Genomic DNA, 24434 nt, shown 5'->3' with positions numbered 1-24434 from the left:
AATAAATACACTGTAGTACATCCATACAATGAAATATTACTCAGCAGTAAAAAGAAACCAACTATTTATACACACAAAAACTTGGATGAATTTCAAAGCCATTAGGCTGAAGTTAAAAAACTAGTTTCAAACTGTGATTCACTTTATATAACATTCTCTAAATGACAAAATTGTAATGATAGTGAATAGAATATTGGTTGCCAGAAGTTAAGAGTGTGTAGGGGGCAGGGTTGAGGGAGAGGTGTAACTATCAAGAAATAGCAAGAGGGAATTTTTTGGGGTGATGCAATTGTTTTATATATAGATCATGGTGGTGGATACAGGAATCTATATGTGTTAAAATTTATGGATATATGTGTTTTTTAAAAGTCTATTTTAAAATATGGTAATTTTGTAAAAGAAAACAAATGCTAAAAGAAAGGAATGAAGAGTAAACCTGTAGATTAAACGAGATGTTAAAATATCAAGTTTTCTAAAATGGGCAATACTACAGTGTGTAAGGGAATGACATCGGCTAATGGCAGAGTAGCCGGCTCCAAACTCCCATCCCTCCACAGAAACACTGAAAAACAAGCAAAAACTGTCAGAACAAATTTTGTCAGAACTCTGAGAAACAAAGGTTTACAAACAACCAAGTGAACACCGAATTTTTTTTTTTTTAATATTAAAAAAAGGAAACAAAAATGGCAAGAAAGCTTTGTGGTGCTTTTACCTACCCTTGCCTCACCCCTTCCCCAGCTCAGTGGTGGTGTTGAAGGTGGCACCCTGCATTCCCAATGTGGGACCCTGGTCCCTGGTTCCGGAGATGGCAGAGCAGACCTTACACACAAATTATTGTGTGGATCTGTTCTAACCCATCGCAGTTCTAGTTTTTGTTTCCCCTAAATCAGAATTCATTCAGGGCAGAAAAATGATGGGCATTGCTCAAAAATATTGTAAGGTAAACAGAATCCTGCAGCTGCCTGGGGCAAAGATTATCGTTAAGCCATACCATCAATATACCACCTAAATCCTGGGGGTAAAAGCCAGGAAGAAAGTTCCTTTGGGAAATTAGAGCACTCAGAAGTGCCTGTGTATACTGAGGAATTTAGAAAGCTACACACATATCCAGGGCAAGATGTATGCTCAGAAAAGACCTGAGAAGACCCTAGGCTTGCTCCCCTGGCTGATCTCTAGGTTCAGTGCAAGCAGGAAGTGAAAGCTAAGGCAGAGGTGTAAACAGCCCGTATAAGAATTAGAGTCCCCGCCTTGGGGCGCCTGAGTGGCTCAGATGGTTAAGCATCTGCCTGTGGCTCAGGTCATGATCCCAGGGTCTTGGGTTTGAGCCCCATGTCAGGCTCCTTGCTCAGCGGGGACCCTGCTTCTCCCTCTCCTTCTGACCCTCCCCCCAACTTGTGCTCTCTCTTGCTATTTCTCTCTCTCAAATAAATAAAATCTTTTAAAAAAATAAAGAATTGGAGCCCCCCAGTACAGCGCCAATCTGCAAAAACTAGAAGACGTGAGGGTTTTTTTCTTTTGTTTGTTTGTTTGTTTTAGTTCCTGGTGTTCAAAGAAATCTCTTCAAAACTAGTTGAATACAAGCTAAAAAACCAAGACACCAGTGACAACATATAACACAGAATACAGTTTTTGTAAAAATAGTTTGGAAACGTCATGAAACAAACAGATGGCCATAGCCCTCAACAATAAAAAACAGAGCACTCTGGGGAAAGTGAGAATCTGATTTCCAGAGTTACCACATTATACTTAAGTGTCTAATTTTCAATTAAAAAACCATAGGACATACAAAGAAACAGGAATGTATGGTTCACACACAGGAGGAAAAAAAAATGAACTGGTAGAAACCATCCCTGAGAAAGCCCAGACATGAGACTCATTTGACAAAGATTTTAAATTAACTATCTTAAATATGCTCAAGAGAGAAAGGAAACTATGGACAAAGAACTAAAGGACACCTGGAAAACAATGCATGAACAGAATGAAAATTAATAAAGAGACAAATTCTAAATAGAACCAAGTAGAAATTATATTTTTTTCAAGATTTTATTTATTTATTTGACAGAGAAAGACAGAGATAGCAAGAGAGAGCACAAGCGGAGAGGAGAAGGAGAAGCAGGCTCCACCACCCTGAGCAGGGAGCCCGATGCGGGGCTGGATCCCAGGACCCTGGGATCATGACCTGAGCTGAAGGCAGACGCTTCACTGACTGAGCCACCCAGGCGCCCCAGAACCAAGTAGAAATTCTAGAGCTGAAAAGTACAATAAAAATAAAAAAAAATTTACTAGAGGGATTCAATAGCAGATTTGAGGAGGCAGAAGAATCAATGAACTTGAAAATATGATCATCAAGATTATGAAGTCTGAGGAGTAGAAAGAAAAAAGAATGAAGAATGATGAACAGAGCTTAAGAGCTCTGTGGGACACCATCAAGTGGACCAACATACACCTTATGAAAGTCCCAAAAAAAGAAGAGAGAGAGAAAGGTGCAGAAAGAATATTTGAGGAAATAATGGCTAAAAATGTCCCAAATTTGATGAAAAGATACGAATCTACACATTCAAGAGCCCCAGTGAGCTCCAAATATGATACTCAAAGAGATCCACCCTGAGGCATAGAGCCCCATAATGTGTCAAACGGTTGAAAACCAAAGGCAAAGAGAGAATCTTAAAAGCAGCAAGGAAAAGTGACACAACACATACGAAAGATCCTCAGTAAGATTATTAGCTAATTTCTCATTGGAAACATTGCAGGCCAGAAGTCAGTGAAATGACCTGGGTGGCTCAATCGGTTGAGCATCTGCCTTCAGCTGGGGTCATGTTCCCAGGGTCCTGGGATCGAGCCCCACATTGGGCTCCCTGCTCAGCAGGGAGTCTGCTTCTCCCTCTCCCTCTGCTGCTCCCCCCTGCTTGTGCTTGCTCTCTCTCTCTCTCTCTCTCTCTCTCTCTGTCAAATAAATAAATAAAATCTTTAAAAGGAAATAAAGTGCCGAAAGAGGGGCACCCAGATGGCTCAGTCAGTTCAGCGTCTGACACTTGATTTCAGCTCAGGTCATGATCTCAGTCAGGGTCGTGAGATCGAGCCCTGTGTCGGGCTCCATGGCATGCAGCCTGCTTGGGATTCTCTCTCTTACTCTCCCTCTGCCCCCCACCCTCCCCGCCCCATGCGTGCACTCTCTAAAAATAATAATAATAAAAATAAATTAAGTGCTGAAAGAAAAAACTGTTAATTAAGAATTCTGTAACTGGCATAACTGTCCTTCAAAAATGGAGTAATTAAGACATTCCCAGATAAACTAAGTTGAGGAAGTTTGTTACCAGTAGACCTTCCCTACGGGAAATGCTAAAGGGCATCCTTCAAGTTGGAACAAAGATACTAGATAGTAACTCGGAGTCATACAAAGAAATAAAGATCTCCAGTAAAGGTAACTACATAAATATAAGAGCCAGTATTACTGCATACTTGGTTTGTAACTTTGTTTTTATTTACTACATGATTTAAAAGATAAATGCATAAAAATAATTTAAACTTGTATTATTGGGCACACAATATACAAAATGTAAGTTGTGACAACAAAGTTGGGGTGGAGTTGCAAAGGAGCAGAATTTTTGTATGCTATTGAAGCTAAGCTGGTTATCAATTTAAACTAGACTGTCAAGGGCGCGTGGGTGGCTCGGTTAGTTAAGCATCTTGGTTTCAGCTCAGGTCATGATCTCAGGGTCCTGGGATCAGCCTGAGTTGGGGGGGGGTGTCCTGGCTCAGCGGGGAGTCTGCTTGTGGGTTCTCTCCTTCTCCCTCTGCCCCTCTCCCCACTCGTGCGCACTCTCTCTCTCTCTCTCTCTCTCTCTAAAAATAAATAAATAATTCTTTATTAAACTAGATTGCCATGAATTTAGGGTGTTATGGCAACCACTAAAAAAATGTCAAAAAAATAAACTACAGTGTCTAGGGATACATACTTAGGTGATGAAAAGCATAAAGAAACACAAGGAAGTGACTCCTGAAAACATCCAGATAGTGGCTACTTTTGCAGGGAGGGAGTAGGCTGTGATTTAGATGGGGCCCATGGAGAGGCTTCTGGTACGGCTGACAGTGTTCTATTTCTTGACCTGGGTGCTGGTTTCTAGGGTATTCACTTTATAATAACTCTTTAAGCTATGTTTTTTTGTGTATAGTTTTCCATATGTGCTTCAACTAAAAAGTTGTTAAAAATAAAAATAACAGGGGCACCTGGGTGGCTCAGTCAGTTAAGCGTCTGCTTTCAGCTCAGGTCATGATCCCAGCATCCTGGGATCGAGTCCCGCATCAGGCTCCCGGCTCAGCAGGGAGTCTGCTTCTCCCTCTCCCTCTGCTCCTTCCCCTGCTCATGCTCTCTTTCACTCACTCACTCTCTCTCTCTCAAATAAATGAATAAAATCTTTAAAAACATAAAAAATAAATAAAAATAAAAGTTAACAGGGATGGAAAGAGGGGGGGAAAGGGAAAAAACCTGGGCCAAGGAAGCCATCTTTGAAGAGGTGAGAGGAAGATGAGAGAAATGAAAGATGAGGAGGAATCATTAAAGTGAAGGGTTAGGAGGAGAGTATTTGAGGCAGAAAACAGGAGGCAGGATAGAAGGGGTAGGCTAGAAGGAGGCCTTGATGCAAGAATATGTGGTTGTTCATATCCCAGCAACAGGATAGATGTGTGGATGTGTGTGTGTCTAGATTTATTAGAAAGTTCTGGCTCACGCAACTATGGAATCTGGCAAGTCCCAAGATCTTCAGAGTGAATCAGCAAGCTCGAAACCCAAGAGAGCTGATGGTTTAGCGCCAGCATGTGTCTGAAGGCCTGAGAATCGGAAGAACTGATGGAATAGTTCCACTCTGAAGGCAGCAAGCCCAAGATCCAGGAGGAGCCATTGTTTCAGTTTGAGACGGAAGACAGGAAAAAAGCCAATGTCCCATTTCCGAAGCTGTCAAATAGAAAGAATCTTCTCTTACTTGGGGGAGGGTCAGCCTTTTTGTTCTATTCAGGCCTTCAAGTGATTGGGTGAGGCCTATATATTAGGGAGCACAATTTGCTTTACGCAGTTAAATGTTAATCTTATCCCAAAACTGTCTCACAGAAACACCCAGAATAATGTTTGACCGGGAATGCCTGGGTGGCTCAGTCGGTTGAATGTCTGCCTTCGGCTCAGGTCATGATCCCAGGGTCCTGGGATGGAGTCCCGTGTTGGGCTCCTTGATCAGCGGAGAGTCTGCTTCTCCCTCTCCCTCTGCCTGCCACTCCCCCTGCTTGTACTCTCTCTCCCTGTCAAATAAATAAAATCTTTTAAAAAAAATAATGTTTGACAAAATATTTGGGCATCCCATGGCCCAGTCAAGTCGACACATAAAATTAACTTATCGCAGTATGTGTATTACAAATGTACGAAACAACTTCACTGAAGGAAGTAGGATAAGTACTGACCCAAGTAACTTTGCAAATAAGTGGAATCTGTAACAGCAAAAGCAAAAGGAAGTGCACTATACTCTAGCTGATCAAGTTCCCCACAGGCATGAGTTAACAATTATAATACTGCTATATACGCATACTGGAATTGAATAATCAAGTCATTAGATCGTGGATGATGGAAGCTGGGATCGGAGGGATACAGGAGTCTATTGAAAGAACACCCAGTGCCAAAGTTGGGACAATTTGAGCAAAAATAAATAAAACAGTATTGGATTATAACTCAAAGAATAAAATAAATACCCATGAATCCATATTGTATTAATAAATGATTTAATAAACAAACGGGTGAAAATAGACAAACTTCCCATACAGAAGAATCCCAAATAATTTATGTAGATACTCCACTTTTAAGGAGGTGGAGCATACCTCCCCATTCCTGAAGTGTAGGCTGCACATAGTGACTTTCTTCCGAAGAGTCTAGTATGGAAAGGGGAGAAGAGAGTAACTTTACAGTGGAGAGACCTGACAAACACCACCTCAGCTGGGTGATCGAAGTCAACATCACCAGCAATACATCATGTTGATAGCATGTATTCATGATGTGTGTGATGTAATGAGAAAGGCCTTTGCTTGCGTGGCTTTCCTCCCAAGGACATGTAACTCCAGTCTACTCATGAGAAAAATATCAGACAAACACCAAGTGAAGAGGATTCTACAAACTACTTGACCAGTACTCCTGTCTAGGTCATCAAAAACAAAATCTTAGCAACTGTCACAGCCCAGAGGAGCTAAGGAGACTTGACAACGAAATGTACTGTGGTATTCTAGATGGGATCTTGGAACAGAAGAAGGACATTCGAAAATAGTGGTTCATTAATTTTAAGAAAAAATGTAGCTAAGATGCTAAGAATAGGGGAAACTGGGTGCAGGGTATATGGGAAATCTCTGTAGTATCTCTGTGATTTTTCTGTTTATCTAAAACCATCCTAAAAAAAATGAAGTTTATTTTTAAAAAGTTCACTACAAAAAAAAAAAAAGAATAAGTAAGATACAGTTTGGCCAGAAGAGACAGAGAGCGCCAGAGCAGAGGCAGTTTCTTTGGTACCTAAGATCATCTCATTCACACAGCCTGTGAGATCCTGAACCTAATATACAGGTTCTTTTATTTCAAAAAAAAAAAAAAAAGATTTTATTTATTTATTTGAGAGAGAGAGCGAGAGAGTGAGGAGGGAGAATGAAAGGAAGAGGGAGAAGCAGACTCCCCAAGGAGCAGGGAGCCCAATACAGGACTCGATTCCAGGACCCCAGGATCATGACCTGAGCCGAAGGCAGACGCTTAACCGGCTGAACTACCCAGGGGCCCCTAATATACAGGTTCTGAAGCCAGAACACCTGGATTCAAATTCTGACTTTATCACATACTAGCTGGGTAACCCTGGGAAAATTACTTAACCTCTTTGTGAATCTCAACTCCAAAAAGCAGGAATGACAGTCCCTAATTTTGTCAATGCTGTAATAAGGATTAAATGAGTTAATATGTATAATGGATTTAAATGAGTGCTGGCACATACCAAGTTCTACATAAATAAATATACACTTTGTATAATATATATAAATACTTTGTAAACTAAAAAAAAGACTATGATGACTAAAAGTTCATTTAGTAATTAGCTGTAATCATATAAGGTAGGAAGGTGTGGGTTTGGTTGCTATGAACCAGGCAGTAGTTGCCATAGATATGTCAGAACCTTAACAGCCATTGTTAGGCCATTGCCATACCCTTCACAAGCAGGCAACTGAGCTGTATTAACCTGGCAAGAAGGCTAGAAAGCTCAATACACCTTCCTATTACTCTACACATCTTATGTCTTTCATAAGACATATGACCACCTCAAGGTAAGCAAAATATATCATTATCTCCATTTTATAGAAAAGAGATCTGAAGGCTTAATGTAGACTATTTCATCCCAGGACACCTAGGAGAGACAGTGGAGATGAAAGAAAGGACCAGTAACCCCCGAGTCCCATTGTTTTCCTCCTCAGTTATCCTATTTATCCTTCTTTAGAATGAGTTCTTGAGGAAAGACTTGTGTGATGTCTTTTCTTGGTGGCACTAACAGATACAGAGAGCCTGAGATCAAGCTGGGAAGCTCTGCCAACTATCAGGACATAGACATGAAGCTGCTGCTGGCCTCCTCTCAAAGGGAGATGGCTATCGTGGAACCCAGACAATTAGGCTCTGGTGTTTCAGGCTCCGGGTCTTATCAGCTTCAGGAGCAAAGTGGGAATAAGGCTGGATTTGATCACAGACCACATATAAGGTGTCCCTTTCATGGGGCATAAGCCATAGCCATTCTCCAGGAGGTCCTTATGAGGAGCCAAATGATTTTCCTAGGGAATAAACTGTACTCTAAGTAATGCTGTGAACTGCGAGTCTCTATTTGGGAATGGCAATTCTCCAAAATAGGGACTGACTCTGCAGAACCCTGTTACCTTATCCATTGATAAGCTGGACATGCACTGTGCTCATGAGGTAGCTAGGCAAAGCCCATCTGAAGTATCAGTTGAAGTGCTTTGCTAACCCAATCGGAACTTCCCCCAGCTCCGGGCTCCAATATAATTAGTCATTAGGAAAATGAAATCAAACCCACAATGAGATACCACTTCATACCCACTAGGATAGCTATAAACAAAAAGACAACAGCAAGGGGCGCCTGGGTGGCTCAGTCGTTAAGCGTCTGCCTTCGGCTCAGGTCATGATCCCAGGGTCCTGGGATGGAGCCCCGCATCGCGCTGCCTGCCCGGCGGGAAGCCTGCTTCTCCCTCTCCCACTCCCCCTGCTTGTGTTCCCTCTCTTGCTGTGTCTCTCTGTCAAATAAATAAAATCTTTAAAAAAAAAAAAAAGACAACAAGTGTTGGTGAGGATGTGGAGAAATTGGAACCCTCCTGCACTGCTGGTGGGAGTGTAAAATGTTGCAGCCACTTTGGAAAACAGTCTGGCACTTCCTCAAAAGGTTAGACATAGAGTTATCATATGACTCAGCAATTACACTTCTAGGTATATACCCAAGAGAACTGAAAACACATGTCCCTACAGAAACTTGAATGCAAACGTTTATAGCAGCATTATTCATATGAGCCAAAAAGTAGAAACAATCCAAATGCCCATCAACTGGTGAATGGATAAACGATGGTATATCCACACAAGGGAATATTATTCAACCAGAAAAAGGAACAAAATACTAATACACGCTACAACATGAAGAAACATTGAAGTGATTGTCTAAATTGCCCTTTGTACTTAGGTGATCACTTCCAAAGACGGCTGCATTTTGAAATCACCTGGGGGTGCTTATGCAGCTCCCTAGAATCTTTGGGAGTGGGGCCCCTGGACTGATGTTTGAAATCTATTAGACTAGGTGATCTCTAAAGTCCCTTACAGCTCTAGAAATTGTATGTAATCTATGACAGTGGGTCACCAATACACACATTTTTGAAGCAGAAGCAATAAAAGAAGCAAGCCCAATGGGTAGCTGTTACTTAGGTCTCCCATTAGGTCCTTCTTAAAATGTAATCTGGTTCTTCTCCAAGGTTTTGTTGCATGCCCCACCCCCACCCAGGACTGAATGAAGATATTCCCAACAGGGATGAACTATGGCTGAAGGGACAGGCCACAGCTGATGTTATCATGCCCGTGGTGGGTTGCTTTAATAAGAAATCCCGCCACTTTGCAGGTACCTTCCAGTGGAGTTGAGAATTACCAGTTTTTCCCTCTACGACATTTAGAGACAAGGTTGGGTAGCATGAAGTTATGGACTTCTGACTTCAGGCTTTGTTTAACAGCACCTGTGTGATAAGCTGACTTAGGTTCAGTGTTAATAACAGGGGTGGTTTCTCATTCCTTTGTTTCCCTTAATATTAAAGAACCAAGCTGAATCATGTTCCGGCTGCTGACCTCCTGCTGGTCTTGGATAAAGACAACTGAAGAGACACGAAGGTAATATTGCAATTATTCCTCTAGACATAGTCCACCATTTCCTCCAATGTATCTGCCCAAAGTCCCTCAAGGGACGAATCTTCATGATATACATTGTGAGGGAGAGTGATTAAGCAATGTCTGCAAGACTGGAGGCAAAGTTGGGGGGTGGATGGCCAATTCTACAAGGCAAGTACATCAGGGAAGAAACGCATCCTTGGAGGCTTTAGGAAGGGGTTCCCATACCACTTTCTACCACATTGGCTGTGCTTTTTATGGTACATGCATTGGGATTCCTGCAGGCAGAGCCTCAAACATCAACGAAGAATAGAATTCTTTGTTTATCCCAAGAACTAACTAACAGTGCTTTATGTCACGGCCCGCGTACAAGGTCGAACAGGGATGAGGGTAAGAGAATGAAACATAAAAGTATGGGAACAGGAGGGTTGCCCACGGGGATGCCGCGAGCAACAACTTTATTCTTACTTACACACTTTATATAAGTTCAGGTTACATAACAGTAGGACATAAACAAGTTCCACAGGTTTCTCCCTGCCCTCTCCTGGCTCCGTCCCGAGTTTTTGGTTCAAGGCCAGGTTCCTCAAGCGCATAGTTTCTTCCCATGCCTTCAAAGGGCCCGGTGTGCTATTTTTCAGGGCTTATCAATAACACTGTGGTTTTCTTAGCCTAAATACAACTCGGGCTAGCCAGTACCACATGTTCTTGTATGGGGGCAGTCAGGTGGCCATGGTTCAAAGGGATCAGGGAGCCTTTGCTCTACCCGATTAACCCCTTTGTTGCTCATGGCTCCCGACAGCTTTATAAGGCTTTGGCTCATTTTTCTTTTCTATTTCCAGGAATGTGACCATCATTATCATTGGATTGGACAACTCGGGCAAAACTGTTCTTGTGAAGGCTTTCCAAAGATGTAAGGAATTAAGAGCATTAGATACTGGTTAAGGTCTCCCATGGGCCCCAGGGACCAATGAAATAATCATTCTGTCCTAGCCTTACTTCATGACCCTCAGGTTCCCTCTTTTGAAGATAAACACTTCCACACACACACACACACACACACACACACACACACACTCCTCTCTTTGGGTATTATCAGCCTGTTTATGTAATGTCACCTCTCCCTTTACAAGACGTCCTAATTGAAGGTCCTCTCATAGTGTCGGTATGAATGAGCTCAAACTATGTAAAGTACTGTAGTCAATTATAAAGGATAGCAGGTTGAAAAAGGTGTCTAGTTTCAGAACTCAATTAAAGTGGAATTTGGTCTAGATAAGAGAGACAAGTGTGGGATGATGAAGAAGTTTAATAACATGAAACTCTTCGTGACAGTTGATATAGGGGGTTGGAGCTTGAGAAATGTTGTCAGTTCAGAGACATGCAAGCTTAATACCAGATCCCCAGTTTAATACCTTGACATTTCAAGCAACAGTTACACAGAATTTCAGGGAGCTACTATTCTAGTTGTGAAGACCCATCTAACTGCTGGCCAGCCAACCAGGGAGCCCAGCATAGGATGCCCTCCATTGCAGTTTATAAAAGAAAAGAAGGAGTATGACGATGTTGCTGAGCTTTACATTACCTGGGCCCTCAGCAAAGTACAGCAAAGAGCTCACCTGTCTCCTCTGCCACTTGTTTACCTGAAGCCTGCATCGATTTTCTTGCACTACAGTGACTTCCTGTGGGCTGATCTTGCCATCTCTAGTTGACCCCCCACCCCAGTATTCAATCCACACAGTTTCCCGAAGGATCTAATGCAAAAATCTGATCGTGGCACTTGCCTGCTCAAAACCAAAGCCTCCCCTTTATCATCAAAACAAAATGTAAATTCCCCAGCAGCATACAAGGTCCTCCATGATTTGGTCCTTGAAGCTGGTCCTCCAGCTTCCTTTTCCCATGCCCTCTGCATATTGCCCCCTGATAAAGCCAAAACACATTATTTGCCACTCCTCTGTGATCATAGCATTCTAGTTCACATGCCCACACTCTGCACATTCTGTCTCATGACCTAGCAATTCATCCACTTCACTATTTAACTGCTTAATCAAATGCCCTGAGACACAAGCCTAAGCTTGACCCCAGCTCGACCTGGGCCATCCCTAACGCCCAGCGCCTCCTTCCTCAGCTCCCGCTCTATTTGGTGCCTCCCTCTATCTTGCACTTATCACAACATCACCGTACAATAGCAAGTACATCCCCTAGACTGTGAGCCCCTTGAGAAGTAATAGATCTTTTCAGCTCTGTATCTTCAGTCTCCATACTTTTAGTACCCTCAGGCAGGTACTCAACAAATATTTGTGGAATGACTATTCTCCCCCATTCTCCTCAGGCAACATACTGCCCCTTTACAACTTCTCCATCCCCCATCCTTTCCCCTTATAGGCAGCAAACTTGACTCCCTGCCTCTCCCAGTTCTCTGATAGGCAGAAATGGTAAAAAGGCAAGGAGTAGCAGGAAAATCAAGGAGCCAAGATAAATCACAGGATTACTGATGAAAGTGGGGATAATTTTTAGAGCCCCAACGCAGCCCCACCCCGAGATTCCCATCCACTCTGGGTGGGGCCTGAGAATCTTTTAAAAACTCTGCAGGTGTTTCTGATGGCCAGCCAGCTTTGGGAAGCCTTCATCTGCAATTTGCCATGTGCTATTTTGTCTATGAGAACAGTGCCTGGTTCTTATTCTAATCCCTAGAGGAGAGAGCCTCTCGTCTGTTTAATGTGTTACTATATAACTTGCCTTGTGCTTGGTGACTAACCTGGGGCTGATTCATAAACCAATAGGTGTATGGTTGTGACTTCGTTCAGAGAATAATTTTGAATGGTCAAGAAGCAAAGTGCTGATGTCACAATCTGAAGGCTGTCTCATCTTTGGCCATGCAGGACAACCAGAGTCAATCTAGTAGGTGGCTTTGTACCCAAAATGCAATAGCTCGCCTCCCCTGCTCCTGCAGATGTTCATGATTGCCAAGAACAGACAATAACCTAGGAAGGAAATTCCCATCTACAAGTTCTAACTTGTGTGAACATTTGAAGATGCCATCTATAAAATAGTTTTGGGGACATTAGCCATTATTGTCAATGACACCATTCACTGTAATTGTTTTGCCTGTCATGGTCCCGTGGGGCAAGAAACCCAAACATGAGCACAAGCAGCTGCCCTAAATGAGGGCATTTAGAGCAGTGCCTCTCAAATCCAGCTATACACTTCAGTTACCTAGGTAGGGAGCTTTAGAAGAAGAAGAAAAAAAAGATGCTTCAGCCCCACCCCAGATCTATGGCATCAAACCTTCAAAGAACGAGGCCTAGTGTCATAGGGTTTCAAAGCTCCACAGGTGATCCTCGAGCACAGTGAGTACTGAGAGCCAAAACTCAGAATCACCTGGGGGGGATTTCACACCTACTGACCCAGGTGCCTGGAGGTTCAGATACTTTGGTCCGGGTGGGCCCACAGATTCAAAATCTTAAGTGCACCAGATGATGCTGAGGCGCAACAGGCATGAGTTTGATTGCTTTCTAAGGCAGTAAGTCTCAAGCTTAAAAGTGCAGAAAGATCACCTGGGGGTTTTCTTAACTAGGAGTTTGTTAAACATACGAATGCTTGGGTCCCAAACATAGAGGTTCTGATTCATTTGGTATAAAGTAGAACTTAACGATCACCTCCGTGTATCTCTGAGTCAGACAGTCCCCAGCCTGTGCTTTATGAAACACTCTGCTAGGCATGGAGAGATAAATTAGACTCAGTACCTGTCCTCAGGGAGTTTGTAAATTAATAACGGAGATAAGAGAAATGTAAATTATCAGGAAACAACTTCTCATGGCTTCTAAGGTTCACCAACAATAGATTGCATTATTGAGGGGACTGGTAAGGTTTCAAGTACAAAGAAAAAAAAAAACAGGGAAAATGTTTTGCTCTGACAGGGAAAAAATAATATAAAGCTTACCTGGATGCAGGAAACAAGATTTAAAAAATTACCTATGGAGTTTCAACCTATTTACTCACTATTTTTAAGTAGTCCAATACAGACATAGCAAATATCACATCAAAGTTGTGACTGAAAATTATATGTTATCCGAAAACTACAATTAAAAAAGATCATTGACTAGCATGAAAACAGGAGTTATAAGATCACATTAAAATGTAATAATATATATACTGTACACACACATACATGTAAATGTGTGTATAATCATACATTTTCAAAGATTTGAAAGCATCTCACTAACTTCTCAACTAAATGACTCATTCTGGCAATCCCATGGAAAATGCCATAGGTAGATCTAAGGCTCTATATAAATAAGAAGCTATTGATTCTGGTGTTCAAACTCCCAGGTATGAGTGTAGAGAATCTATAAAATCATTTTGCTACTCTACTAATGGAGAGAGCCAGGCTAGGACTCTCAGTTCAAAAGACCGAAATGTGTATTAAGCTGCCATTTTGAACTGCATTTCTATGGGAGCTGAAAGAGGCATGGAATGCCCTATGGGATTCTACGCTCTGGCCATAGCCTTGAAATGGCAAACATATCTGAGTTTGGAATGGTTTCTTGGAGGAAATATGAGGAAGAGGACTTCATAATTTCATCCACAGTAACAGACACCATAAACATTTGTTGAACACCTACTACACGTAAGGAGGTAATGCAGAGCCCCTCCCTGACAGAGCTTACAGTTTAGTTGGGAAGACAGGACATGCACAGAATGAGGTTAAGAACCAGTTCACTAGACCACGTGCTCAACGAGAGAGAGAACTGGACAGGTCAGAGAGGCTTCCTGAAAAAAAAAAAAAGGTGGTACTTGAGCTGGGCCTTGAAGAAAGGGTGGGAGCGAAGGGCTTCTTGTTCATCATTCATTCATTCATTCCACAAATATTTGTTATGCCAGCTGTGTGCTCACAGATACAATGGTGACTAGAACTGAGAGGGTTCCTGTCCTGTTGTAGCTTATAACTCAGATAACAGAATCATAGAATTTATAACACTAATATGTGCTGTGAGTGGTAAGCCTGGAAAAAAGGCACCTTGTCCAGACTGGGGGATGGTGGTGTGAATTAGGGAAAACTTCCTAGAGGAAACAAGATCTAAACTGATACATTTTCCAAAAAGGCATTAAGCAAACAGAGTAGTGGCAGAGTGTTCTAAGCAGTGGGAAATAGCATCTTGTGAAGGCCCAGGGCAAGACAGAGCATGGCATTCCTGTGGCACGGGAGGAACACGAGCCAAGGAGCAGAGGGAGGAAGAAACTGGGTGTGTACCAGGAGCTCTGTGGACACCAGTCAGGTCTGGCAGGTTAGGAGGCAAAGGAGTCTGTATTTTATCCTGCAAGCAGTGGGCACTCACTGAGGGCTGCTGAGCCAGGAAAGGGTAGCATTGACAGAGCGCTGGTTGAGGAAGATGAATCCGTGAGTGTGAGCAGGATGGCAAGACGCCTCAGTTGGATTCCTCAGGGCAGGCTCTGGTCAAGGTTCAGATTGTTGTTCAACACATTCTTACGTCTAACCCCTGCTTTGTGGTTGCTTCTCCTCTCCTCCCCTATGCCCAGTACTTCCCAGTAGGATGGACAACTGTATGAAATCTGAACTGACTACGCTCTTGCTGGATGAGTATGAAGCTTCTATCTATGACCTGAATGGAGACATGAAGGGCCGAGAAATCTGGCCGAACTACTACGCACAGGCACACGGACTTGTTTTTGTCCTGGATTCCAGTGACTTAGGACGTATGCAGGAAGTGAAGATCATCTTGACACATCTGCTGTCTGATAAAAGAGTGGCAGGGAAACCTATCCTACTGTAAGCCTCTGCTTTTGTGCCCAATTGCCCCTTCCCATGTACCTTCAGAAGAGAAGTAGGCAGAGGAAGGGTGGCCCCTTTGTCACACCCAGCTTGACCTCCTCTTCCCTTCAGCTCAGGGAGGGGAAGTGGGCCAGTCCTCTGGGGGCGGTTTTCAAAAGCCACTTGCAGTCTCTGACCCTGAGTAGGTGGCAGGAAACAAGCCCTATTTTGTCTAACTGATGCCAGTGGACTCCTCCTTTGGCCAACCACCCAAGAGTCATGTAACTAGCGTTCATTCCAGGGTGAGAATTCCGGTGGCCCGCCAATCTTCATCCTTCCCCCACTCCCGATTTGCTTTTTTCATTCCTCATTAGTACCCCCAACTCAAGCCTGAACAGAGGTTGGGAGAGCGTGTAAAAATCTCCAAATCTGTTCATATCCTAGTTAGCAATTCTAATTCAAGTTTGATGGTACACAGTAGAGGAAGTGAGAAACGAGGCCTGGGGATTATCTTGAATTCAAAGTATCTGCCCTCTTCTTCCCTCCGCTGAGAGCTGGCTAGAAATATTTCTGCCTCATCCCATCGGTGATGTTTTCAAAGCTAGTTCCTGGGTATGGAGTAGTCATACTAGACTGGTCCTCTTTCCCTCCTCTGCCTGCCCTTGGCCTCTACTTCTGTTACACTCTTCCTCTTCCCTTCCCTCCCTCTCTCCTACGCCCTGCTCTAGCCTGGCAAACAAACAAGACAAGAAGGACGCCCTCCTACCTTGTGATATCATTGAATACCTACTCCTAGAAAGGCTAGTGAATGAGAACAAGTCCCTGTGCCGAGTGGTAAGTATCAAGCTCCCTTCCTCCCCTCCACCCTCACCCTCACCCTCTCGAGCCCAGCTGATGCAGCCCTTGGCCCATTCCATAATCAGCCCCATCTGCCGGGTCTCCGGCAAAGCCCCTCCCCCACAGGCAACATCTACAGTGATGATTTCTGACTCAACGCTGACAGTAAATAACACATTCTTATATAACACTTTCACATCGGTTTTCTCATTAGGCCTTCAAAATAGCTCTGTACAATTAGAAGTTTCAACATCCTCATTTTATGGATAAGAAAGCTAAGGCTCAGAGGCCACGAGTGACTTGCCCAAGGTCACACATCCGGGACACGACACCACAATCACTTTTTTAAAGGACCTTCACTTTTGTCTTTCCCCATCTTCCTTCTCAGGAGCGAGTGCTGGGTGTCTCCTGGGAAGTCTGAGAGCCTCTCTAGGCATAGCAGAGCTTCAGTGTACCTCTGCTCTTGGCCGAGAATAATTGGGACTTTGGGCTTCAGGGGTTCCAGTCCTGTGGGCTAGAGCCTTCTCTTCTCTTTTTGTCACAGGAACCCTGTTCAGCTATCAAGAACCTCCAAAGAAGGAACCATCAGCCCATAATCGAAGGGCTGCGCTGGCTATTAGCTGCCACTGGGGATAAATACGAAGAGCTGTGTACTTGCCAACAGCCACTCACCTCGAGCGTCCCAACCTCCAAGGGCACCAGAGGCTCTAGGGAAAGATGCTCATCAGACAGGTACTGAGCTGCCTCTATTAGGTGTACTACAAAGAAGAGATGCAGGAGTCAATCTTCAACATATGCAGGGAGGTCTGGGTGGTGTTTGGATTCTGTGCAGTGCTGAGCAAGTGTCTCAAGATCGGCCGGCCCAAATGGGGCCAGGGCAACGACCATGAACATTCCAACATTGTTGGGTCTACCCTCCCCTCATGTTAGTGGGATGAGTTGTAGAAAGGTAAAGCCAAACCTATCCGTACTAGAGCTTCTCCAAAACAGGGTTTCTGTTGCCTGGTTTGCCACACAGAGGTAAACAGGAACATGAGCCCCTTAAGAAGCTGAGTGGAAATACGTTATGGCGAAAAGTCTTAAAGCTACCCTACATTCTCTGCTTTCGGTTCTCTGTCCCTCCCATTAATTAGGAAAGATGAGAGAGAACAGGAGTATGGAAAAGAAGAAGAAAAAGGAAAGAAAAAAAAAGAAAACAGGAGTTGATTAAGGTTTTGAGGACTAAAAGACCTAAATGTCCTCATGCTCTGTCATCCCTTTCAAGGTCCAAAGGCATATGACAGGGATGGGGTAATAGCTACATTCAATTAAGGAGCCTGAAGTGTGTTCATTTTCACTACTGCTTTGTCTTTCCTCTCTTCCCCAGCTTTGCTACCAGGATGGGAATGTTCAAAAAAAAAAGACAGCATCTAGGAAAAGGCGCAGTGGAAGTTAGACCCCTAAAGCCAATCCTAAAGGTAAGTGGCTCTTTAAATGGTGCCACCCCAGCGACCAATCCCTGAAATGTCGGAGCACCAACTGGCTTTTTTTTCCCCTCCATCTTCTTGCTGTACAGAAAGAAGGTTTAAGGCCTAAAAAGAATTTATCAGTAACATTTGCCTTAGATGAACCTATGGAGGAGGGTGAATGTTCTGGCGGAAATAGAACTCAGAACACTACTGAGCTTTGCTACAATCAAAGGGATGACTTGCAGCCCCCAACTCCACTTGTCGATGATGATCTTTTTGAAGGTAATGCTGGACCAGTAGTCAGCCAGAAAAGAAAACATATATAGGCCTTCTCTCACAATTTATAAAAGAGTATTCCTATTTTGAGTCTGAAACTCTTTGCTCACACTAAGGCTGGTGGTTAGAAGAAGCAGGTGAAGTACAGGGAGAGTGCTTGGGGACTACCCTCTAGTAGCCCAGGATGATGCCCCAGCACCCCAGCACTGGCTGACACTGGGTGGGAGGGGCCGGGTGGCTGGGTGATGGACAATGGAGAGGGTATGTGCTATGGTGAGTGCTGTGAATTGTGTAAGGGTGATGAATCACAGACCTGTACCCCTGAAACAAATAATACATTATATGTTAATAAAAAATAAATAGAAATTTAAAAAATCAAAAAAATTAAAATGTGGAAACCCAATGTTGTATACAACAGCTAAAAGTTGGAAACAAGCTAAAGGACTAATAGTGGGGAAGAGCTAAATAAATTTTGGTGCATTCATACAATGGAATACTACGCAGACATTAAAAGGGATAAGGGTGACTTATATTTACTGACATTGTAGTTTTCCACAGCCTGATATTTTGTTAGAGAAAATGGTAAATCAGAGTCTAGCATGTTCAGCGTGACGTGTATACATGCACAGAATATCTGAAGGGAAATCACCAAAACAGCAGTGGTTTTCTCCAGGGGTGAGACACTGGGTGATTTTGAGAAGTAAAAGGCCTACGTGACTTTCTTTGGATTTTTTGGAAATTCTAGTTTTTATAATAAGCATATACAATCTCTCCCAATACAATAAAGGCGTTTTATTTTTTAAAGCTATGAGACCTTGAGGGCCCATTGTTGTTAATGGCCACTCCTTCTCAGTGTTCCTTGGGACCCCAGTGTCCATGATGGTCAACTGTCAATATTATGTCACCTCTGCTCTCCAAGGGATCTAGCCCTTCAGGCCACCCCAGAGCCTTGGGGTGTTATACCTATACGGAGGGGCCTAGTCTTGACCAGGGCCACTGAGGAGGAGAGAGGCACTGCTCTGGGGACGAGGGGCGAGGATGAGAGCTGAGTGGAAGAAATCTGGTAGAAGAGCAGAGGAAGTGTTTTTCTAGATGTCAGGAACTACCCCTGAATCTCTGTCCAAAACTGAAATCCATTTTTCATTTCTATAACCTCAGAACCCAAGGCAAAAAAAAACCTGGAGACATGGGACACAGAAGAGATGTTACTGGAAAATCCCTGTGAAGAAGCCTTTGGCTCCTGTGGTTAGTATGCCTTATAGGAAGGGGAGAGGGAAGAGAGCAAGACTGAAAGTATGAGGACAGGTGTCTGAAGGGGTGCAGTCTACGCCCCCTTGGGTGTAGGGGCCAACACCCTCCCAACCGGGAGTGATCTGGAAAGGACAGGAAACCTGGTGCTTAGCTTCACTTTGTAGTGACTGGCGGTTTTCTTTCTCTTATTAGACTTTTAACAGAGTACTAAAGAGAAAAATGGAGGGAAGTCCAAAGAAACCATCTCCTATCCTTCTTCCCTCAGTAAATGGGCTCATCTCTAGAACCATCAGGACTGCTCAGTTTTTCATTTTTTGTTTTTTGTTTTTTTTTTTTTTCATTTCTATTTGCTAATACTTCTAAAGTCTCCCCTACCTACAAGTCCACCTACTCTAACATCACAACCCTGTGGACTTCCACTGTTTCTATATATCTGCACTCTAGCCAGCAAATGAAGCTTATACCTGCCCCGAGGGGCTCGAGAAAAGTTAGGTGGCACCCATTTGAGAATGAAGATGACCTTGGCAAAGAACAGAGACGTTATGTCTCTGCACCTGGGTGCTCCTCGTGGAGTCCGCGAACAATTTGTCACGGGTGACCAACTGAAATCAAGCCTTAGAAGTAAAGGGTCAGGTTGGAATTACATTCCCCCCCCTCCCCGAGGTTCTTGGGTGTAAGGGGACTGGCAGAAATAAACAGAACTTCGCTGCTGAGAACTGTGCCCTGCTGAATCGTTTTTAGTCATGCCTCTGAAAAAAAAAAAAAACCAAACAAAAAACAAAAACTCGGTTTTAAATTCCCAGCGATGGTCTGCGAAGCCTGGCTACAATTCCCTTGCTACCGCTCCAAGAAATGGCAATTGCCACCTCTTCCAACACTTTGGTTAGGTCTGCAAAAACTGTAGGAGCGGGGCGCCTGGGTGGCTCAGTCGTTAAGCGTCTGCCTTCAGCTCAGGTCATGATCCCAGGGTCCTGGGATTGAGCCCCATATCGGGCTCCCTGCTCAGTGGGAAGCCTGCTTCTCCCTCTCCCACTCCCTCTGCTTGTGTCGCCTCTCTCGCTGTGTCTCTCTCTGTCAAAGAAATAAATTAAATCTTAAAAACAAAAAACAAAAAACAAACAAAAAACTGTAGGAGCTTGAACACATTCAACCCTCCATCCCATGGAGGGGGAGGGTAGTATTTACTATTACTGCGACTATTACTTTCACCACATGTATCGGGTGCCGGGTGCCTTCTGGACGTCAGGCCTAGGTACAGGCTAAGTTCTTCACATTCATGATCTTATTCACAACAACCCTTAAGGGTGGGCGGTATCCCCTCCTGAATTTTCCCAAATGAGGGAGCCACGGAGCAGACAAGTTAAACAACTTGCCCAAGGTCCCGCACCCTGTTAAGAAGCAGAGCAGGGAGTTGAATCCAGATCGGACTCTAGAGCTGGCAGCGGGCCAGAAAGATCTTCCTATGCTTTTCTCAGACTCCATGCAGAAAGAGAAAGCTTACATCCAGGAAAAGTGCTCAAGTGTAGCCATGCCCGAGTCAGGAGAATTACACTGATAGGGACAAGCACACCAATAGTTGTAGCAGATGCGGGTGACTGAGTCCTTCTCTCTGGCCAGGTGCTGGGCTAAGTGCTGCACATACTATTTGCCTTTCTTCTTCACAAGCTATGAGGTCGGTACTATTGTCGTCATTTACAGAAGCAGAAACTGACACTCAGAGAGGTCAAATCATGTGTCCTGGGGCACCCATGAGGAAGTGGCAGAACCGGTTTTCAAACTAAGGTCCAACTCCAGAACTCATGCTCTTAACTCCTACCTTATATTGCCTCGCCAGTCAAGATAAGCCAACTAGCCCCTAATTGTTTCTGAGGGATAGAAACCTCGCACTGAATGATCAGTCTTACAACCCCATCTAGAGGGTCTGACGCTGTCTAAGGCCGCATCATTTGCTATTACGCATTACACATGGCCTTATCTCCAAAAGAACCACCAGAGGCACCTTCTGGATCTTTTTTTAAAGATTTTATTTATTTATTTGAGAGAGAGAGCATGAGCAGGGAGGGGGGGCAGAGGGAGAGGGAAAGCAGACTCCCCGCTGAGTAGGGAACCGCACGCGGGGCTCGATCCCAGGACCCCAAGGTTGTGACCTGAGCAGAAGGCAGACACCCAACTGACTGAGCGACCCAGGTGCCCCCCTCTCGTGGACGTTGGATAGAACTCTGACTGAGGCTCAGCCTATTAGTCATGGAGCTGGAAGTAAACTCACAGAGCCTCTAGTCCAACCTCAGTTGTCAAATAGATGAGAAGTTTGGGGTATAGAGAGGTTAAGTGACTTGCCCAAGATTGCACAGCCAATCACTGACAGAGCTGCTCTTAAAATCCACATCTCCTGTGTGCCCGAGCCCGTATGGTATCTTTCCCGTCCCCAAATACTGCTTCCTCCTTGGGTCTTCTCTGGCCACTCTTGACCCACCTACTTTCTTCCAATTTGCCTAATAAATGTGACTGGAGAATTCTGTTGACAATCATTCTCACCCAGGGATTCAGCAAATATCTCTACTGAAGAAGAGTTTTATCAAACAGGACATGTAATTCAACAAACTCGTCTTAAGAAAACTGGATCATCCACATTTGTCTCTACGGCATGTATGTTTATGAGGCAGGCATACTTTCCCAGCCAAGAGGGAAGTGTGGTTAAAAGGGGGTGGGAGTGCTACCTATAAATGTGGGCAAGTTGGGGAATTTAAGTTGAAACAACCTGATAAAACCGCATTTCAGTATATTGGCCCGATTCCCTTTGTACAATGTACGTGTTCCTGAGCGTCAACCAAATTTTTCCTACATAGAATCCATCAATCACAGAGTTATTTAAAGAATACCCCCAAATACAGCCGGCATACCTCTCTTTATTTTTTGAGTGAATCTTAATTTTCTTGCTGCAGGCTGTTACTGTACTTTCCAAATCCCATATCAAGCTGGGTAACCCTGGCAATTTCCCCCAGTGAAGACAGAAATAAGAGTACCTACCTCACAGAGTTGTTGTCAGGATCAAAGGGGAAAATCCATATAAAAATTCTTAGCAAAGTGCCTGGCACATATTAAGTAGCTCATTAAATGTTAGCTACTCTTATTATGATTAGGGGAGAAGCTTAGATCATTAGACAGCTACACCCCCCCTTCTGGGAAAGGGATCCTCTTTTCTGCAAAGGACAACCCAAAGAGAGATGCCTTGGATTCTAATGTAAAAAGGGCATGGAGTGGTGGGGGGTGGGAGGCATGGGGCAGCTGGGTGATAGACATTGGGGAGGGTATGTGTATGGTGAGCACTGTGAATTGTGCAAGACTGTTGAATCACAGATCTGTATGTCTGAAACAAATAATACATTATATGTTAAGAAGAAGAAGAAGAAGAAGAAGAAGAAGAAGAAGAAGAAGAAGAAGAAGAAGAAGAAGAAGAAGAAGGAGAAGGAGAAGGAGAAGGAGAAGGAGAAGGAGAAGGAGAAGGAGAAGAAGAAGGAGAAGAAGAAAGGAGAAGAAGAAGATAACAGGAAGAGAATGAAGGGAGGGAAATTGGAGGGGGAGATGAACCATGAGAGACAATGGAGTCTGAAAAACAAACTGAGGGTTCTAGAGCGGAGGGGGGGTGAGGGGATGGGTTAGCCTGGTGATGGGTATTAAAGAGAGCATGTACTGAATGGAGCACTGGGTGTTATACGCAAACAATGAATCATGGAACACTGCATCAAAAACTAATGATGTAATGTATGGTGATTAACATAACAATAAGAAGGAAAAAAAAAGAGCATGGAGAATTTAGGGTGACTATATAACCACTGCTAACCACTGCCTCCCATATCCTTGTCTTTGAAAATCGTAAATCTGCCAAAGAGGTCTTACAAATCCACGTCTCAGCATAGCAGCCCAAGACCTAGATTAAGGATAGTTTCTTGACCCTCGGGGGCAAATTTTCTTTCGGGCAAGTGGTTGCCTTGGGAATTTCTCTCCTTTCATTGTCAAGGTCTTGGCCTCCCTCCTCTAGGACTTTTAGAGCTTAGCTCCTTGTCAGAGGCACTTTGTGAGCAAAAGACCCTGGTCCATCATTCCAACAAGCCCCATATGGCTCTGAGTACTTGTCCATTTTGTCGTGCAGGACAGGCCTGGGTTTTCTGACTAGAGAATTCAATATGCAGGGATAGAGGGGAGTCCCTCTGTTTGGAATGGTTTTCAACTCCTGGCATCTACTCACCACTCTTCATGTATATGTTGTTTCTACCTGCCTGGAGTACCCTGTCAGCCGTACTGGTATCCGGTGTGATCTGCAGAACACAGGTCATATAATGAGTACACAGTAAGAGTTAAGAAAGAACAGTGATCAGTTAGGATTAGGGCATGGAAACCAGTAGAAGCCAACATAGCTATAAATCCCTGACTGTTTGAGTGTTTGGTGCTTGGACCATACGAGTTGTGTTTTGAATATCACTCTTCCCTCCCAGGAACCAATTAGAATCACTCATTTTCAAGGCAGTTGCTACTAGTGAGACCTAACCAAGCGCACTGAATAGAACACTCTTCTCAGGAGAATCCTGCCAACTAGCATTCTTAACCATAGAGTGCCACTGGCCATGGGTGGGGTAGAGGTCACGCCTGGACTCACCTGCTTTGTTGCGCATCCCTTTTAACCCTTTACTGGATGCCCAAACCTGGGATTTCTGACAGGAAGGGGTGTAGAGAGTGAGGGCTATGGCCCAGCTTGCCAGGCCTGGAAACCATCCCCATATCCTACTTCATTTTTCACAGGGGTGCCTCGAAGAACTTTAGCCATGGCACCCCCGACCGGTGCCTTACTTCTTTAGCTATAATAATCCACCCTCCCACTCTCCTTGCCTTTTCTCTTGTATCTCTATGTGAAATGCAGGTGGAGGGAACCCAGGTGAGTGAGAAAGCAGCAAGAACTTCTTGCTGTTGGCATGGAGATAGTACGAGCTGGGGGTCGTGGGGGTCAGGGGCTTGTACTTCCATCCCTATGCCTCTGAAGTGCACGGCTCAGGGCCAGGGAGCCCAGGAGGCTCTGCTGTCAGGTGGTGGGCAGAGTGATGTTAACAAAGCACTCAAAATGTGCTGTGTGAGGATGATTCAAGGATACCATGCTCATGCTAGTCTCCACTTCCAGGAACTAAAATAGACCTCTGGTGCTAAGAAACAGGAAAACTTTTATATCTGCTTAGAGAAAGGAGCCCAGTCCTAAAAACTATCATGCCATTCAATACAACGGAATGTTACCCGGCCATTAAAGATGACGATTACGTACGCTGCGCAAGTGGGAAGCAGAATGTAAAATAATGTTAAATGAAAGCAGCAAAACAGAAAACAGCCTGCACACATGCTGATCACAGCTATGAAAAACATACATAGAAGGGTTCATCCCTAA

At 44.0% G+C, this 24434-nt stretch overlaps 1 protein-coding gene across 1 annotated transcript; it reads left to right on the top strand.

Moving 5' to 3' along the window:
- The first annotated feature begins 7201 nt into the window (after nucleotides 1-7201).
- LOC113930154 (ADP-ribosylation factor-like protein 13A) lies at nucleotides 7202-19712 on the top strand. Its single transcript, XM_027607263.2, has 10 exons — nucleotides 7202-7329; nucleotides 9358-9430; nucleotides 10267-10337; nucleotides 14963-15212; nucleotides 15923-16028; nucleotides 16576-16763; nucleotides 17398-17488; nucleotides 17587-17761; nucleotides 18914-19000; nucleotides 19199-19712. The coding sequence occupies exons 2-10, from the start codon at nucleotides 9372-9374 to the stop codon at nucleotides 19204-19206; spliced, it is 1035 nt and encodes a 344-aa protein (XP_027463064.2). The 5' UTR covers nucleotides 7202-7329; nucleotides 9358-9371; the 3' UTR covers nucleotides 19207-19712.
- The last annotated feature ends 4722 nt before the right edge of the window (nucleotides 19713-24434 follow it).

Source organism: Zalophus californianus, chromosome X (assembly GCF_009762305.2).
Source record: "Zalophus californianus isolate mZalCal1 chromosome X, mZalCal1.pri.v2, whole genome shotgun sequence".
NCBI classification, from domain to species: Eukaryota; Metazoa; Chordata; class Mammalia; order Carnivora; family Otariidae; genus Zalophus; species Zalophus californianus.
The sequence above is the reverse complement of the archived record's forward strand: the minus strand, read 5'-3'. Positions and strand labels throughout refer to the sequence as shown.

Coding starts and splice junctions, on each gene's coding strand:
- LOC113930154 (XM_027607263.2), top strand. CDS start 9,372: ATGTTCCGGCTGCTGACCTCCTGCTGGTCTTGGATAAAGACAACTGAA. Junction 9,431..10,266: donor ACAACTGAAGAGACACGAAG/GTAATATTGCAA, acceptor TTCTATTTCCAG/GAATGTGACCATCATTATCA. Junction 17,762..18,913: donor CGATGATGATCTTTTTGAAG/GTAATGCTGGAC, acceptor CTATAACCTCAG/AACCCAAGGCAAAAAAAAAC.